The sequence below is a fragment of the Nipponia nippon genome, unplaced genomic scaffold, assembly GCF_047370975.1.
Source record: "Nipponia nippon isolate SJK-2023a ecotype South Korea unplaced genomic scaffold, ASM4737097v1 scaffold_35, whole genome shotgun sequence".
Taxonomy (NCBI): Eukaryota; Metazoa; Chordata; class Aves; order Pelecaniformes; family Threskiornithidae; genus Nipponia; species Nipponia nippon.
This window is the reverse complement of record NW_028262353.1, coordinates 3,737,775-3,754,593: the sequence shown is the minus strand read 5'-3', so window position 1 is coordinate 3,754,593 and position 16,819 is coordinate 3,737,775. Positions and strand designations below refer to the sequence as shown.

The window sequence follows — 16,819 nt, the reverse complement described above, 5'->3', positions numbered from 1 at the left end:
CGGCTGAGGCGGGAAACTGAGGGGGCGCGAGGCGCGGCCTGACCCGGGGGGGGGGGAGAAAATGGCGGCCGGGAGGGGAAACGGGGCTTGGGAGGGGTGGGGAGGCGGGGAATGGCGGCTGTGGGGTTTGAGGAGCGGCCGGGAGGGGAAACGGAGCCCGTGAGGGGGAAAATGGGGCTTTTGAGGGGTGGTGAGGGGGAAAATGGGGCTTGGGAGGGGTGGTGAGGAAGGAAAATGGGGCTTTTGAGGGGGGAAAACGGGGCATTTGAGGGGTGGTGATGGGAGAAATGTTGTTTGTGAGGGGGGAAATGGCGGCTGTGGGGTTTGAGGGGTGGTGAGGAGGGAAAATGGGGCTTTTGAGGGGTGGCGAAGGGGGAAGTGTTGGTTGTGAGGGGGGAAATGGCACCCGTGAAGGGTGACGAGAGGGGAAATGGTGCCGTGAGGGGTGGTGAGGGGGGGAAATGGTGGCCGTGAGGGGCAGCTGAGGGGGGAAAACGGGGTTTGAGGGGTGATGAAGGGGAAACGGCGCCTGTTCGGGGGTCACCGAGGCAGCAAATGGCGTCCATGGGGCGCGAGGGGCAGCCGAGGTAAGAAATGGCGGCGGCGCCTCCCTCCCGCGCGCGTGTCCCCTCCTCGGCCCCTCTCGCACGCGCGTGCCGCGTCCGCGTCCCCGTCCCCACACGCGCGCGTGTGTCCCGGCCCTGTCCCCCCATCCACACGCGTGTGCCCCCCCATCCCCGTGGTTGCGCCCTGTCCCCCTCGCACGCGCGCCCTGTCCGCCTCGCACGCGCGTGTGCCCCGGCCCCGCTGCCCTCCCCGTCTCTGCCCCGCGTCCTCGTTAAGCCCTTAATCTCCCGGCGGTGACGAGCCGGGGGGCCGCAGGACGAGCTGTGGGGAGGGCCCGGGAGCTACCCCAGCACCCGCAGACCCCCCTAAACAACCCCAAACCCCCCTAAATACCCCCCAACCTTCCTAAATACCCCCAACCCCCCCTAAATACCCCCGATATTTACCCTAAACGCTCCCAAATCCCCACAGATCCCCCAAATCCCCTTGAGGGTCTCTCAAACCACCCCCCTCCAGCCCCTGTAGGTACCTTCAAGGTACCCCAGTCCTACCGGACACCCCTAAAATAACCCCCCCAGATACCCCCAGATCTCCGGCAACAACCCCCGGCCACCCCTCACCATGTCAGAGTCGGACGGAGAGGGTGAGTGGGGGGGGGGGGGGAGTCTCGGAGGGGATATGGGGGGGTCCTGGGGAAGAAGTGGGGGTTCGGGGGGTCCCCAATGAGATGGGGGGCCCCAATGAGATGGGGGGGCCCTGAGAGTATGGGGGGGCCCTGGTGCGTGGGTGTTTACAGGGGGTCCCAGGGGGTCCTGGGGTTGGAGGGCTTTGGGGGGGGTCCAGGAGGGTTTGGGGGGGTCCTTGACCGCCCCCCCGCCCCGACCCCCAGGCCCCCCCAAGGAGCTGCCGCCCTTCGCCGAAGCTGCGGGCCAACCCCCGGGGTGGCCGGGAGGCGAAGGCGCCGGGGGTGCGGCGGGCGGAGGGACCCCCCCGGGTCACCGTCACCGACGTCCCCCCCACCCCAAGCACAAGGGGCAGGGCTCCGGGGGGGGGGTCCACCGCTCCCCCCGCGCCCTCTTCTGCCTCCGCCTCAACAACCCCCTCCGCCGGGCGGCCATCAGCATCGTCGAGTGGAAGTGAGTTCGTTTCGGGGGGACACGCGCAAGTTTTGGGGGTACCGGGGTCGGCCAGGAGACCACGGCGGGGGCAGATTTGGGGGGCACCCCCCCTCCCCCACTGCCCCCCCCCTTCATTAACCCCAGGCCCTTCGACATCCTCATCCTCGCCACCATCTTCGCCAACTGCGTGGCCCTGGGGGTCTACATCCCCTTCCCCGAGGACGACTCCAACGCCGCCAACCACAACCTGGTGAGGCCCCCCCCCCGGGATAAAGCGCGGGGGCACCCCCCTTTCACCGCCCTCAACTGGTCCCAGTTCGGCACTGGTTGAGCTCGTTAAGGGATAACGGCGCCGCTTGACGAAGCCGGAGGGAGTTGGGAATTGTGGGGTTCCTCCCTCGGGGGGGGGGTGCCCGGACGCCTGGGTCCCCTGGAGCGCACGCGCCTGTCCCCCTCGCACGCTCGTGTGCCGCGCGGCCTTAAGCTGCTTTACCTGGCGCCCGGGGCGGGCGCTAATCCCGGCTTAGCCGCCGGGAGAAGGGGATGCTGGGAAGGGGGGGTCCCGAATGCCCCTGTCCCCTGGGTGAAGGAGGTGCTGGGCCACCCCACCGAGCCCCTGGGGGGGGGGTGTGGGGGCGGGGTATCCCCAACGCCTGCGTCCCCCCCCAGGAGCAGGTGGAGTACGTCTTCCTCATCATCTTCACGGTGGAGACCTTCCTGAAGATCATCGCCTACGGGCTGGTCCTGCACCCCAGCGCCTACATCCGCAACGGCTGGAACCTCCTCGACTTCGTCATCGTCGTCGTGGGGTGAGGGATCGTCCCCGAGGAAGGGGGACAAGCGGGGGGGGGGGGGGTACAAATGCCCCTCCCCCCCTCCCCAAAATCTCCCTCAGGCTCTTCAGCGTCGTCCTGGAGCAGGCGTCCCACAAACCCGGCGAAGCCCACCACATGAGCGGGAAACCGGGGGGCTTCGACGTCAAAGCCCTGCGCGCCTTCCGCGTCCTCCGCCCCCTCCGCCTCGTCTCCGGCGTCCCCAGTGAGGTTCACTTTGGGGTGGGCCGCGGGGGGGGGGGGTTCTCCTGCCACCCACCCCCCCCTTTCCTTTTGCCCCCGCAGGCCTCCACATCGTCCTCAACTCCATCATGAAGGCCATGGTGCCGCTGCTCCACATCGCCCTCCTCGTCCTCTTCGTCATCATCATCTACGCCATCATCGGCCTCGAGCTCTTCATCGGCCGCATGCACAAGACCTGCTTCTTCATCGGCTCCGGTGAGGAGACCCCCCCACCTCCAGGGACCCCCCGAGGACTCTGGTTCCCGCTGCCCCCCCCCAGGGACCAGGACCCCCCCAGGGACGCCCCAGTAAGGGCCATTGACCCCCCTAAACTCCAAGACCCCCCCAGCACCCAGGACCCCCCAGGGACCCCCCAGTAAGGGCCCCTACCCCCCCAAGTGTTCCCAAGCCCCCCTCGCTCTGCATGGCACCACCCCCCCCAGTTTTGCCCCCCCCCCCCCCATTTTGCCCCCCACCTCCCTGTCCCCCCCAGCCCCTTTACCCCCCCCCAGCCCCAGCAGGAGGGGGGTCCCAGCCCTCCCCTTTGCTCCCCCCACATCCCCCCACCCCATAACACCCCAGGCCCCCCCCCAACCGCCATTTTGGGGGTGTCGCCCCCCAACCGCCATTTTGGGGGCGCCCCCCCCCCCCACGTGGAATCGGAGGACGACCCCTCCCCTTGCGCCTTCTCGGGCCACGGCCGCGCCTGCCTGCAGAACAACACCGAGTGCCGGGGCCGCTGGGAGGGTCCCAACGGCGGCATCACCAACTTCGACAACTTCTTCTTCGCCATGCTCACCGTCTTCCAGTGCATCACCATGGAGGGCTGGACCGACGTTCTCTACTGGGTGAGCCCCCCAGATCCTTCCCCTGCCCCCCAGATCCTTCCCCTGCCCCCCAGATCCTTCCCCTGCCCCCCAGATCCTTCTGCCCCCCAAATCCTCCCTGAATTCCGCCAGGGCCGGGCCGAACCCATCCCAAACTTCTCTCCTGGCGCCTGAGCGTTGCTGGCATCGCCCCCGCGCGCCGCCGAGGGGTGGGTTTGGGGTCCCCCTCCCCCCCCTTAATGCTCTGTCACCCCAAAATCTGCCCCTCCCCCCCCTTACAGATGCAGGACGCGATGGGCCACGAGCTGCCCTGGATTTACTTCGTCAGCCTCGTCATCTTCGGCTCCTTCTTCGTCCTCAACCTGGTGCTGGGGGTGCTGAGCGGGTGAGGGCGCCGTTAGCGTGTCGCTGGCGTGTCGTTAGCGTGCGCGTGGGGGCGTCACGCGTGTGCGTCCCCCCCCAAGGGAGTTCTCCAAGGAGCGGGAGAAGGCCAAGGCCCGCGGAGACTTCCAGAAGCTGAGGGAGAAGCAGCAGCTGGAGGAGGATCTCCGGGGCTACATGGACTGGATCACCCAGGCCGAGGACCTGGAGGGCGACGAGGACGAGCACGAGAAACACCGTAAGCGGGGGAGGGGGGAGCACAGGGCCCCCCCAAAACCCGCAGCACCCCAAAATCTCTGCGTCGTCCCCCCCGAACAGGCCTGACCGCCGAGGACCTGATGGGGAAGCGGAAACCGCGGCTGAAGTGGCTCCGGCACGCCAGTCACTCCACCGAAACCCACGGTGACGCGTCCCCGTCCCCCCCCGCGGGGAGGGGGCGTCCCCACGATATCGGGGTGCCCCCTCCCGCACGCCGCTGACCTTTGACCCCCCACCCCAGCCAGCCTCCCCGGCAGCGAGACGACCTCGGTCAACACCGAGACGGTGGGCGAGGAGGAGGCGCAGCCGACCGCCTGCGACCGCTGCCTGTGAGCGCCGAAACGGGGGGCCCGCGACCCCCCCATAGCCCCCCAAAACCCTTCTGGCCCCCCCATGGCCCCCCAATACCTCCCACAGCCCCCGGGACACCCCCAGCACCCCCAGGACCCCTCCCCCCAGGGCCGCAGGGACCCCCCCAGCTTTCGGGGTGACTCTGCCTTTTTCTCCTCAGGGGCAAAATCACAAAGACGAAATTCTGGTGAGTGAGGGGCAACGGGGGGGGGGGGTGGAAGCAAAGGGGGGGACCCCCAAAATCCCCCCCCCAGCACCTGACGAGGGTCTCTGTAACCCCGACACCTCCCCTCCGTCCCCAAACTACACCGTCCCCACGGCCGCCTGTCTCTGTAACCCCGACACCTCCCCTCCGTCCCCAAACTACACCGTCCCCACGGCCGCCTGTCTCTGTAACCCCAACGCCTCCCCTCCGTCCCCAAACTACACCATCCCCGCGGCCGCCTGTCCCCTCCCGCACCCCCATACCCCCAAATCCAACCCCCAGGCACCGCCTGCGCCGCCTGAACCGCCTGTGGCGCCGACGGTGCCGCGGGGCGGTGAAATCCGTCTCCTTCTACTGGACTGTCTTACTCCTGGTCTTCCTCAACACCCTCACCATCGCCTCCGAGCACCACGGGCAGCCCCCTTGGCTCACCCAAACGCAAGGTACAACCCCGCTACACCCCTCAACACCCCGACAGGTTTTTGGGGGGTTCCTCAAACCGGACGCCCGGGTTACCCCCAAAAAAGCCTACGCCAACAAGGCGCTGCTGTCGCTGTTCGCCGCCGAGATGGTGTTGAAGCTGTACGCCCTGGGCCCCGCCCGGTACTTCGCCAGTTTTTTCAACCGCTTCGATTGTTTTGTGGTGTGCGGTGGGGTGTTGGAAACAGCTCTGGTGGAGCGGGGGGCGATGGAACCCCTGGGGATCTCCGTCCTCCGCTGCGTCCGCCTCCTCCGCGTCTTCAAAGTCACCAGGTGCGGGGGAACAACCGCCGCCTCGCGGTGACGCCTCGCGGTGACGCCCCGCCGCCGGCTGTTCCCCGTCCTTTCCCAGTCCTCCCAGTAACCCCAGCGTCCCCTAGGCACTGGGCGTCGCTGAGCAACCTGGTGGGCTCCCTGTTGAACTCCATGAAGTCCATCGCTTCCCTCCTCCTCCTCCTCTTCCTCTTCATCATCATCTTCGCCCTGCTGGGCATGCAGCTCTTCGGGGGCCGCTTCAGCTTCGACGAGACCCAGACCAAGCGCAGCACCTTCGATACCTTCCCTCAGGCGCTGCTCACCGTCTTCCAGGTACCCCGAAACTCGGGGGGGACCCCAAAACTCAGAGGAGGACCCCGAAACCTGGGGGGGATCCTGAAACTCCTGGGGAGACCCAAAACCCATGGGGGAGCTTGAAACCTGGGGGGGTCCCCGGAGCCCATGGGGGACCCCAGAACCCATGAGGAGACCCCGAAAGCTGTGGGGGACCCCGAAAGCTGTGGGGCGCCTCAATAGGCCCCAAAACCCATGGGGAGACCCCAAAATCCATGGGGGACCCCAAAACCTGTGGGGAGACCCCAAAACCCCACGGGAGACCCCAAAACCTGTGGGGAGACCCCCCTGTAGTCGCTCCAGGGTGACGCTGCGCCCTGACGGAGAAGGACTGGGAAGCGGCAGCGTACTGGGAGCGCTGGGGGGGGGTGTACTGGTGGCGGCGGGGGACGCTGAGGTTTTGGGGTGACCCCCAGATCCTGACGGGGGAGGACTGGAACGCGGTGATGTACGACGGGATCATGGCCTACGGCGGCCCCGTCTTCCCCGGGATGCTCGTTTGCGTCTACTTTGTCATCCTCTTCATCTGTGGGAACTGTGAGCCGGGCGTACTGGGAGCACTGGGAGGGACTGGGAGCAGGGCATGGGGTAACAGGGAAGGGAGCAGGGGGTAACTGGGGAGGTGGGGTTGGGAATGAGAAGCGGAGAGGGAACTGGGAGGGGACTGGGAGCAGGAGCGAACCCAGCCTAGAGGGGAAGGATACTGGGAGGATACTGGGAGCACTGGTTAACCCTTTCCTCCCCGCAGACATCCTCCTCAACGTCTTCTTGGCCATCGCGGTCGACAACCTGGCCGACGGCGACAACATCAACTCGGGGGCCGATAAAAAGTGAGCCCGGGCGCCTGCGTCCCCCTGGGGGTTTTTTTTTGGGGGGGGGGGGGGGTCCCGGGTGCCTGGGGCCCCCGGCTGAGCCCCCCCCTTTTCCCCCGCTGCCCCCCCAAACAGGGAGAAGGCCGGGGAGGTGGCAGCCGGGGCGGGGAGCCAGGACGTGAGCGTGAAGGTGAGCGCGGCCCTCGCACGCTCCCCCCTCGCACGCTCCCCCCTCGCACGCTCACCCCCTCCCCCCTTTTCCTCCCCAGGTTGAGGGGGAGCAGCCAGAGGAGGAGGAGGAGGAGGAGGAGGAGGAGGGGAGCGAGGAAGGTGAGCGCCGCCCGGCCGGCCGCTGCGGCGGGGTCGGGGGTGACGGCGGCCGGACGCCTGCGTCCCTTGCAGGTGACGAGGAGGGCGGGGGGGAGCGGGACAGTCTGGGGGGGCCCCGGCTGGAGCCCCTGGAGGAGCCCCCCAAAACCAAGGTGGTGCCGATCCCCGAGGGCAGCGCCTTCTTCCTGCTGGGCAGCACCAACCCGTGAGCACTGGGGGCACTGGGAGCACTGGGCTGGGGGCACTGGGAGGACTAGGCAGTGCTGGGAGGACTGGGGCTGGGGGCACTGGGAGGGAGCACTGGGGGCTGGGGGCACTGGGAGGACTGGGAGCACTGGGCTGGGAGTGCTGGGAGGACTGGGAGTGCTGGGGGGACTGGGGGGGCTGGGAGGACTGGGGCTGGGGGCACTGGGAGGGAGCACTGGGAGGACTGGGAGGATGGGCTAGGGGCACTGGGAGGACTGGGGCTGGAGATACTGGGAGGGCTGGGGCTGGAGGGCACTGGGAGAGCTAGGAGCACTGGGGCTGGGGGTACTGGGAGGACTGGAGGCACTGGGAGGACTGGGGCTGGGGACACTGGGAGGACTGGGACATGGTGGGGACTGGGGATACAAGGGCCATGGGGGGACACAAACTGGGGGCGCTGGGACTGGAGAGCTTGGGGCACTGGGAGGACTGGAGCAGGGGGGGACTGGGAGCACTGGGGCCACTAAGAAGACTGGGGGACTGGGGACACAAACTGGGGGGGAATGGGAGCACTGGGAGCGGAGGGCTCCCAATAAACTGGGAGGAACTGGGAGCACTGGTGCTGACGCGTGCCCGGCGCAGGCTGCGGGTGCGGTGCCACGCCCTCATCCACCACCACGTCTTCACCAACCTCATCCTCGTCTTCATCATCCTCAGCAGCGTCTCGCTGGCCGCCGAGGACCCCGTCCGCGCCCACTCCCCCCGCAACCACGTGGGAGACTGGGATGAACTGGGATGAACTGGGAGGGTGGGGAAGGGGGGGGGCGGGGCTAATTCACCCCGTGACCACGTAGGGGGCAGAAATGTGGGGGGCTGGGGGCAGTTTGGGGGGTTCTGGGGGTTTTTGGGGGGTTCTGGGGGTTGGGGGGGGACTGGGGGGTTTTGGGGGGGCCCGGGGGGATGCGGGGGGGGGTGGGGGTCACCCCGTTTCCCCCCCCACCCCCCCAGATCCTGGGCTACTTCGACTACGCCTTCACCTCCATCTTCACCGTGGAGATCCTGCTCAAGGTAGGGGGGGGCAGGGGTTTTGGGGGGCCCCCAGGGTTTTGGGGGGCCCTCGGGGTGGGGGGGTGCCCGATGTCGGGGTTCACGGCCTCCCCAGATGACGGCCTTCGGCGCCTTCCTGCACAAAGGCTCCTTCTGCCGCAACTGGTTCAACCTCCTCGACCTGCTGGTGGTCGGCGTCTCCCTCATCTCCTTCGGCATCCAGTGAGCGGGGGGGGGGGGGCACTGGGAGGCACTGGGAGTGCCTTTGAAGGCACTGGGAGCACCTTTGAGGGCACTGGGATCCACTGGGAGTGCCTTTGTGGGCACTGGGAGCGCCACTGAGGGCACTGGGAGTGCCTTTGAGGCCACTGGGAGGCACTGGGGGTGCTGCTGGGGGTACTGGGAGTGCCTCTGAGGTTACTGGGAGGCACTGGGAGTGCCACTGGGTGGACTGGGAGCACTGCTGGGAGCACTGGAAGGCACTGGGGCGCCGCTGGGGACAGTGGGGGCACTGGGACCAGTACTGGGGGGCACTGGGAGTGCTGCTGGGCGTACTGGGAGGCTACAAGGAATGGCACTGGGAAGGGCACTGGGAGTGCTACTGGAAGGCACTGGGAGCACTGGTGTCCCCCGACGCCCGCGGCAGCTCCAGCGCCATCTCGGTGGTGAAGATCCTGCGGGTCCTGCGCGTCCTGCGGCCCCTGCGAGCCATCAACCGCGCCAAGGGCCTCAAGGTGCGGCACTGGGAGCACTGGGAGGCACTGGGAGGAGGGGCAGGGAGCACCCAGCAGCGCCTGTGGTGTGCTGTGGGCTGTACTGGTGGGACTGGGAGCACTGGGACCCCCAGCATGTGGTGCTGCTGGTGGCACGGGTGACATCCGTGGCATGGGTGTCCCCGTGTCTCTGTGTCCTCCTGTCCTGATGTCCCGTTGTCCCTGACGTCCCAGTGTCCCCGGTGTCCGGGTGTCACTGAAGTTGTGGTGTCCCCATTGTCCCTGAAATCTGGGTGTTCCTGACGTCCCGGTGTCCCCAATGTCGGGGTCTCCCTGACCATCCAATTGTCCCTATTGTCCCAGTGTCACCGTGTCCCTGTCCTGGTGTCCCGGGTGTCCCCCTGTCCCTGAGGTGAGGGTGTCCCCGACGCCTGTGTCCCCCCCCGTCCCCGACGGCCGCCTGTCCCTCTGTCCCCAGCACGTGGTGCAGTGCGTCTTCGTGGCCATCCGCACCATCGGCAACATCATGATCGTCACCACGCTGCTGCAGTTCATGTTCGCCTGTATCGGGGTGCAGCTCTTCAAGGTGGGGGGGGGGACGGGGGACAACCCCCCCCGCGGCGGGGGTCCCCAACACCCCGGGGTCCCCAGCCCCCCCACGGCGGGGGTCCCCAACCCCTGACCCCCCTCTCCGCAGGGGAAGTTCTACAGCTGCACCGACGAGGCCAAGCACACGCCCGGGGAGTGCAAGTGGGTCCCCACCCCCGCGCGCCCGGTGGTCCCCGGGGGGGGGTGGGGGTGCAGCGGGAGGGTGCGCGCCGAGCGGGAGGGAAGGGGGAGTGTCGGCGGGAGTGTGAGTGTAGGTGTGAGTGTAGGCTGAGTGTGAGTGTAGGCTGAGTATTGATGGAGTGTGAGTGTAGACCGAGTGTGAGTGCAGGCAGAGTGAGTGTAACTTGAGTGTAGCCTTCCTGTGGGTGTAGATGTGAGTTTATGCTGAGGGTGAATGTAGATGTGAGTGTAGGCTGAGTGTGAGTGTAGCTTGAGTGTGAGTGCAGACGTGAGCGTAGCTTGAATGTGAGTGTAGGCCGAGTGTGAGTGTAGATGTGAGTGTAGCTTGAGTGTGAGGCTGAGTGTATAGAGGTCAGTGTAGGCTGGGTATGAGTGTGAGTGTAGGCTGAGTGCGAGTGTGAGTGTAGTCATGAGCTTAGGCTGCAGGCGAGTGTAGCCTGAGTGTAAGTGTAGGCTGCATCTGAGTGTTGATTGAGGGTGAGTGTAGATGTGAGTGTAAACATGAGTGTAGGCTGCATGTGAGTGCAGCTTGAGTGTAAGTGTAGACATGACTGTGGGCTGAGTGTGACTGTAGCTTGAGTGTGAGTGTAAGGTGAGTATGTGTAGCGTGAGTGTAGGCTGAATGAGTGTAACTTGAGCATAGACTTAGTGTGAGTGTAGCTGTGAGTTTAGGCTGAGTGCGAGTGTACACCGAGTGAGTGTAGATTAAATGTGAGGGTGACTGTAGTGTGAGTGTAGGCTGAGTGAGACATTGCTTGAGTGTGAGTGTAAACGTGAATTTAGGCTGAGGGTGAATGTAGGTGTGAGTGTAGGCTGAGTACGAGTGTGAGTAGCTGGACTGTGACTGTAGCCTGAGTGTGACTGTAGCCTGAGTATGAGTGTAGACATGTGAGCATAGCTTGAATGTGAGTGTAGGCTGAGTGTGAGTGCAGACATGAGTGTACCTTGAGTGTGAGTGGGGCTGAGTGGGAATGTAGGCTGATTGTGAGTGTGAACGTGAGTTTAGGCCGAGTGCGAGTGTAGGGTGAGTGCGAGTGTAGACATGAGCTTAGGCTGCATGCGAGTGTAGCCTGAGTGTAAGTGTAGGCTGCATCTGAGTGTTGACAGAGGGTGAGTATGAGTGTAAATGTGAGTGTAGGGCGAGTGTGAGTGCAGATGGGAGCGTGGACACGAGCGTAAGCTGTGTGTGAGTGTGGGCTGAGTGTAGACTGAATGGGAGTGTAGGCTGAGTGCGAGTGTAGGCTGAGTGAATTTAGCTTGAGTGTGAGTGTAGGCTGAGTGTGAGTGTGGATTGTAGATGTGCACGTAGGCTGAGTGTGGATGGGCCTGTAGCGTGAGTGGTGTAGCCCGAGTGTGAGTGTAGGTGACGCGGAGGGTACTCGTAGGGCGCAAAGGGAGTGCGAGCGCGGGCTGTAGCTGTGTCCGTGTCCCCCGCGGGCAGCCCTCCGTGGCGGCGCTGGGGCGGTGTCAGCCCTCGGCGCGGTGTCAGCCCTCGGCGCGGCTGTCCCCTACCCGCTCTGTGTGTGTGTCCCCCAGGGGCACCTTCCTGGTGTACAAGGACGGGGACGTCGCCCACCCCTCGGTGCGGGAGCGCCTGTGGCACAACAGCGACTTCAACTTCGACAACGTGCTGGCGGGGATGATGGCGCTCTTCACCGTCTCCACCTTCGAGGGCTGGCCCGCGTGAGTCACCCGGGGGGACGGTGACGCCCCGACCCCCGCGCGAGGTGGCGCCTCGCGGACCACCGCCTCCCCCCGCCCGCCCCAGGCTGCTGTACAAGGCCATCGACGCCAACGCCGAGGACCAGGGTCCCATCTACAACTACCGGGTGGAGATCTCCATCTTCTTCATCATCTACATCATCGTCATCGCCTTCTTCATGATGAACATCTTCGTCGGCTTCGTCATCATCACCTTCCGGGCGCAGGGGGAGAGCGAGTACCGCAACTGCGAGCTGGACAAGAACCAGGTGCTTGGGGACGCTGCGGTGTCACCTCGTCACCCCCGCGGTGTCACCTTGTCGCCCCGTGGCAGCCGGCTGTGTCCCCGTCCCCCTCCCCTCCGCAGCGGCAGTGCGTGGAGTACGCCCTGAAGGCGCAGCCGTTGCGGCGGTACATCCCCAAGAACCGCAGCCAGTACCGCGTCTGGGCCATGGTCAACTCCACCGCCTTCGAGTACATCATGTTCGTCCTCATCCTCCTCAACACCATCGCCCTGGCCGTCCAGGTGGGGACGGTGGGGGGGATTTGGGGACGCCTGGGGACACTGAGGGGTCTTGGGGGGGGGGGGGCGGTTAAGGACCCCCCCCTTTTCCCCCGCCAAAGCACTACGAGCAGTCCAAGCCCTTCAACTACGTGATGGACCTGCTCAACATGGTGTTCACGGGGCTCTTCACCGTCGAGATGGTGCTCAAGATCATCGCCTTCAAACCCCGGGTAGGCTGGCGGGGCGTGCGTCGCACGGGGCGGGGGGGGGGCGTCGCACGAGGAGGGCGGGGGCGTCGCACGGGGGGGGGCGTCGCACGAGGAGGGCGGGGGCGTCGCACGAGGAGGGGGGCCCTCACCGCCCCGCCCCGCGCGCAGCACTACTTCTGCGACGCCTGGAATACCTTCGACGCCCTCATCGTGGTGGGCAGCGTGGTGGACATCGCCGTCACCGAGGTCAACGTGAGTCACGTCCTCTGCATCCGGGGACATTTTGGGGGGGGGGAGGGGTCCCTCCCTCCGTGTCCGTGGTCCTCGCGTACATCTGTCTGTCTTCGTCCACCTCTGTCTCCATCCACCTCCGTCTCCATCCGTGGTTCCCGACGCCTGTATGGGACAGAACGGGGGTCACGTTGGTGAGGTACGGGGGTGTTCTCGGGGGGGGTGCGGGAGTTTTGGGGTGCCCCTCACCGCCCCCCCGCTCTCCGCAGAGCTCGGAGGACAGCTCCCGTATCTCCATCACTTTTTTCCGGCTCTTCCGGGTGATGCGGTTGGTGAAGCTGCTGTCCAAGGGCGAGGGTATCCGCACCCTGCTCTGGACCTTCGTCAAGTCCTTCCAGGTGGGGCGTCGCGGGGCGGGGGACGGGACACCGGGGGACACCCACGCGCCCTCACCCCACTGCTCCGCCACCCCGCAGGCCCTGCCCTACGTCGCCCTCCTCATCGCCATGATCTTCTTCATCTACGCCGTCATCGGCATGCAGGTGAGGGGCCTCGTGCGAGAGCCGCGCCCCCTCCGCGCGAGGGGCGTGCGAGGGGCGTGCGAGGGGCGTGCGTCCCCGCAAGCCCGCCGTTTCCCCCCCGCCCCAGACTTTTGGGAAGGTGGCGCTGCAGGACGGGACCCAGATCAACCGCAACAACAACTTCCAGACCTTCCCCCAGGCCGTGCTGCTGCTCTTCAGGTGGGGCCGGGGCCCTATGGGGGCCCTATAGAATCGGGGGGGGACACCTCCGGGCTTCCTATAGGATCTGGGTGGGGGCCTCTGGGGTCCCCGCGGGCTCCCTATGGGATCTGGGGGGGCCCTTCCGGGTCTTTATTGTGTCCCTGTGGACCCCCTTGGGGTCTGTCGGTCACTACAGGGGGCCTATAGGATCCCTATAGGGTCCTTGTGGGGTCCCTATAGGGTCCCTGTGTGCTCTGTGGCCTCCCCACAGAGTCCCTGTGGCGTCCCGGTGGGGTTCCTATAGAGCTCTCCTGAGACCTACGCGTCCCTGCAGGGCATCTGTACCGCATCTATAGGGGAGGCCTGGCAGGAGACGCCGCCAGGGCTTGGGGAGGGGGGCCTATAGGGTCCGGAGGGGCCCTATAGGGTCGCACCGATGTGTGGGGCGCAGGTGCGCCACGGGGGAGGCCTGGCAGGAGATCATGCTGGCCAGCCTGCCGGGCAAGCGCTGCGACCCCGAGTCGGACGCGGGGCCGGGCGAGGAGTTCACCTGCGGCAGCAACTTCGCCATCGTCTACTTCATCAGCTTCTTCATGCTCTGCGCTTTCCTGGTGAGCCCCACGGCGGCGCTGCCCCACGGCGGCGCTGCCCCACGGCCCCCGGGGGGCTCCCGACCCCCCCCGGAACGGCGCAACCCCTCCCCCGCAGATCATCAACCTCTTCGTGGCGGTGATCATGGACAACTTTGACTACCTGACGCGCGACTGGTCCATCCTGGGCCCCCATCACCTGGACGAGTTCAAGCGTGTCTGGTCCGAGTACGACCCCGCCGCCAGGTCTGTCACCGTCGCGCACACCCAAAGCCGGGGGGGTGACACCCAGGTCTCCGGCCCCCCCCCCCCCCGGTGACCCCGCTGTGCCGCAGGGGCCGCATCAAGCACCTGGACGTGGTGACGCTGCTGCGCCGGATCCAGCCCCCGCTGGGTTTCGGGAAGCTTTGTCCCCACCGAGTCGCCTGCAAGGTCGGTTGGGGTCGTTGGCGGGGGGGGCGCCCGGACGCCTGGGCTCACTCACCCCCCCCCCTTCCCATCATCCCCAGCGCCTGGTGGCCATGAACATGCCCCTCAACTCGGACGGGACCGTGACCTTCAACGCCACCCTCTTCGCCCTGGTCCGCACCTCCCTCAAGATCAAGACGGAAGGTTGGGAATTGGGGGGGGTGTCCCCCCCGCCCCGTGGGACAGCGGGGTGTGACAGCCAGGGCAGGGGCGCACACCCCCCCCCACCCCCCCATTCGGGTGTCGTCCCCCCCCAGGGAACCTGGACGTGGCCAACAAGGAGCTGCGCGCCGTGGTCAGGAAGATCTGGAAGAGGACGAAGCCCAAGCTGCTGGATGAGGTCATCCCCCCGCCCGAGGGTGAGCGAACGTCTGTCTGTCTGTCTGTCCTTGTGTCACCCCTCGGGGACCCCGGCACCCCTGACCCTGCCTTGCCCCCCCCCCCCCCAGAGGAGGAGGTCACCGTCGGCAAGTTCTACGCCACCTTCCTGATCCAGGACTATTTCCGCAAGTTCCGGCGGCGGAAGGAACGGGGGATGCTGGGGCCCAACGCCGGCCCCAGCAACGAGTGCGCGCTCCAGGTGGGTGGGAGGGGGGGTGGGGGGCTGGGGGTGCGGGGGTGGCAGCGGTGACGTCCCCTCCCCGCCCAGGCCGGGCTGCAGACGCTGCAGGCGCTGGGCCCCGAGATGCGACGGGCGCTGAGCTGCGACCTCGAAGGCGACGAGGGCCCCGCCATCACCCAGGAGGAGCAGCTGACCTATGCCGTAAGCCCCGCCCCTCCCCTTCAGGCCACGCCTCCCGGTCACACCCACCAAACAAACCCCACCCCCTCTGCCCGCAGGCCCCCGAGACCCTGTACGGCTCCGCCCCCAGCCCCCCCGTCCTGGGGGAGCCCCCCCCAGCCGCCAGCCCGGTCCCCACCGAGGGGGAGGACCCCGCGCCCCCTCCCCACGTCGGCCCCCAGCGCCTCGGCAGCAGGTACAGCACTGGGGGGGGGCACACCCAGACACGGGGGGTCCTTGGTGGGGGGGGGGGGGGCAACGGGGGTCCCCACGGCCCTGTGTGCAGGCGGCGCTCGGAGGGGGGGGCGCAGGAAGAGCCAGCCCCCCCCGAGGACGGGGAGGAGCCAGGGGAAGGCAGCCACGAAGAGGACCCCGAGGGCTCGGCCCCCCGCCACCGCTGGGGCGGGGAGAGGTACGGCGACACCCGCGTCCCCTACGCCCCCCCCCGGCGCGGCGGGGTGTCCCTGTCACTGGGGCAACTCCAACCGCCAACGCCTTCCCCAGGGCGCCGGGGAGCGCGGCCGCCCCCCAGCCCCGCCGCTGGGCGGGAGAGGGGCCGCGGGGGGGGTCGCTGCCGCTGCCCTCCCGGCACTTCGCCCTCCGCAACGGCGCCCTGGAAGGGCAGCAGCTCAAGAGGCGGCGGCTCCTGCCTCCCACCCCCGCAGGTAGGGGCGGGGCCTACGGGTTGCGGGCGTGGTCTGTTGGTTGTGGGCGGGTCTTCAGGTGAGCCCCGCCCCACCGCGTTGCCCAGGTCGGAAGCCCTCCTTCACCATCCAGTGCCTGCGGCGCCAGGGCAGCTGCGAGGACGAGCCCATCCCGGGCACCTACACCCCCTCGGGTCCCGCGCGGCCCCAGGTACCGCCGCCGCCGCCGCCACCACCGCGCGCGCCGGACGGCAGGACGCGCCCGCGCCCGCCGCCGCCAACAGCCGCCTCTCCCCGCAGGGCTACGGCAGCTCCGAGACGTGGCGCCTGGGGGGCTCCTCCCAGGCCTGGGCCACGGCCCCCGCCCGCGGCCACGTCCTCTACGCGCCCCTCATCCTGGTGGAGGGGGGGCCCCCGCCCGTGGGGCGCGAAGGCGGCGGCGGCGGCGGCAGCCTCCCCCCGCTCTCGCGCTGGTTCCTGGGGGAGCGCGGGGCCCCCGGCCCCCTCCGCCTGCGGCCCTGCGGCCCTCGGGAGGCGCTGGCCCGCGGCTCCGCCGACAGCCTGGTGGAAGCAGTGAGTAGCGGGGGGGGGACGCGGGGGGCGCCGGATCGGGCCCACCGGGCCGGCGCCAGCGCCTTCCCGCCCCCCCGCCGCAGGTGCTGATCTCGGAAGGGTTGGGGCTGTTCGCCCGCGATCCCAAATTCGTGGCCGTGGCCAAGCGGGAGATCGCCGACGCTTGCGACATGACGATGGACGAGATGGAAAGCGCCGCTACCGACCTGCTCACCCGCCGCCGCCCCGCCGCCCCCGCCGCCGCCGTCTACAGCGACGAGGAACCGCTGCGGCCGCCGGCCGAGGAGGAGCTGGCCGACGAGATGGCCTGCGTGCGCGGGCTGTAGGCGCCGGGACGGGGGCGTCACCTCGGGAAAGGGGGGGCTGCCCCAGGAAAAGGAGGGGTTTGCCTCAGAAAGGAAAAAAAAAAAAAAAAAAAAAGGTTTTTCCTCGAAGAAAAGTTTTTCCTCAAAAGAAGGGTTTTCCTCAAGAAGAACAGGAGGGGTTTTCCTCAAAAAAAAAAAAAAGGAGCGTTTTACCTCAAAAAAAAGATGGCTTTTTTCCTAAAAACGCCTTTTTCCTAAAAAAAAAAGGGAGGGTTTTTCATTAAAAAAGGGAGGAGTTTTCCTCAAAAAAAAAAAAGGGAAGGTTTTTTCCTAAAAAAAAAGAGGGGTTTTCCTAAAAAAAA

At 67.1% G+C, this 16,819-nt stretch overlaps 1 protein-coding gene and 1 long non-coding RNA gene across 2 annotated transcripts; one reads left to right on the top strand and one right to left on the bottom strand.

Annotated features, from left to right (window-relative positions):
• The first annotated feature begins 523 nt into the window (after positions 1-523).
• CACNA1F (calcium voltage-gated channel subunit alpha1 F) lies at positions 524-16,610 on the top strand. Its single transcript, XM_087771151.1, has 49 exons — positions 524-587; positions 1,146-1,210; positions 1,457-1,703; positions 1,830-1,935; positions 2,355-2,494; positions 2,581-2,723; positions 2,804-2,956; positions 3,392-3,588; positions 3,849-3,952; positions 4,032-4,186; positions 4,267-4,350; positions 4,448-4,535; positions 4,718-4,744; positions 5,045-5,205; positions 5,290-5,515; positions 5,623-5,830; positions 6,268-6,388; positions 6,600-6,681; positions 6,799-6,853; positions 6,933-6,993; positions 7,066-7,198; positions 7,822-7,951; positions 8,188-8,247; positions 8,342-8,448; positions 8,873-8,960; positions 9,418-9,525; positions 9,637-9,689; positions 11,265-11,411; positions 11,497-11,698; positions 11,797-11,955; positions 12,054-12,164; positions 12,312-12,395; positions 12,553-12,573; positions 12,644-12,772; positions 12,851-12,916; positions 13,023-13,114; positions 13,548-13,707; positions 13,805-13,932; positions 14,022-14,118; positions 14,196-14,298; positions 14,412-14,513; positions 14,604-14,734; positions 14,804-14,917; positions 14,995-15,131; positions 15,222-15,347; positions 15,440-15,600; positions 15,687-15,790; positions 15,880-16,152; positions 16,236-16,610. Exons 1-49 carry the CDS (start codon positions 556-558, stop codon positions 16,476-16,478), a joined length of 6,024 nt encoding a protein of 2,007 aa, XP_087627277.1. The 5' UTR covers positions 524-555; the 3' UTR covers positions 16,479-16,610.
• On the bottom strand, positions 11,570-16,488 carry LOC148054045 (uncharacterized). The gene is made up of 3 exons (XR_015707759.1): positions 16,359-16,488; positions 12,338-12,539; positions 11,570-11,683 (listed from the first exon to the last, which is right to left on the bottom strand). It is a non-coding gene; the product is annotated as an uncharacterized LOC148054045 (long non-coding RNA).
• Positions 16,611-16,819: the final 209 nt, after the last annotated feature.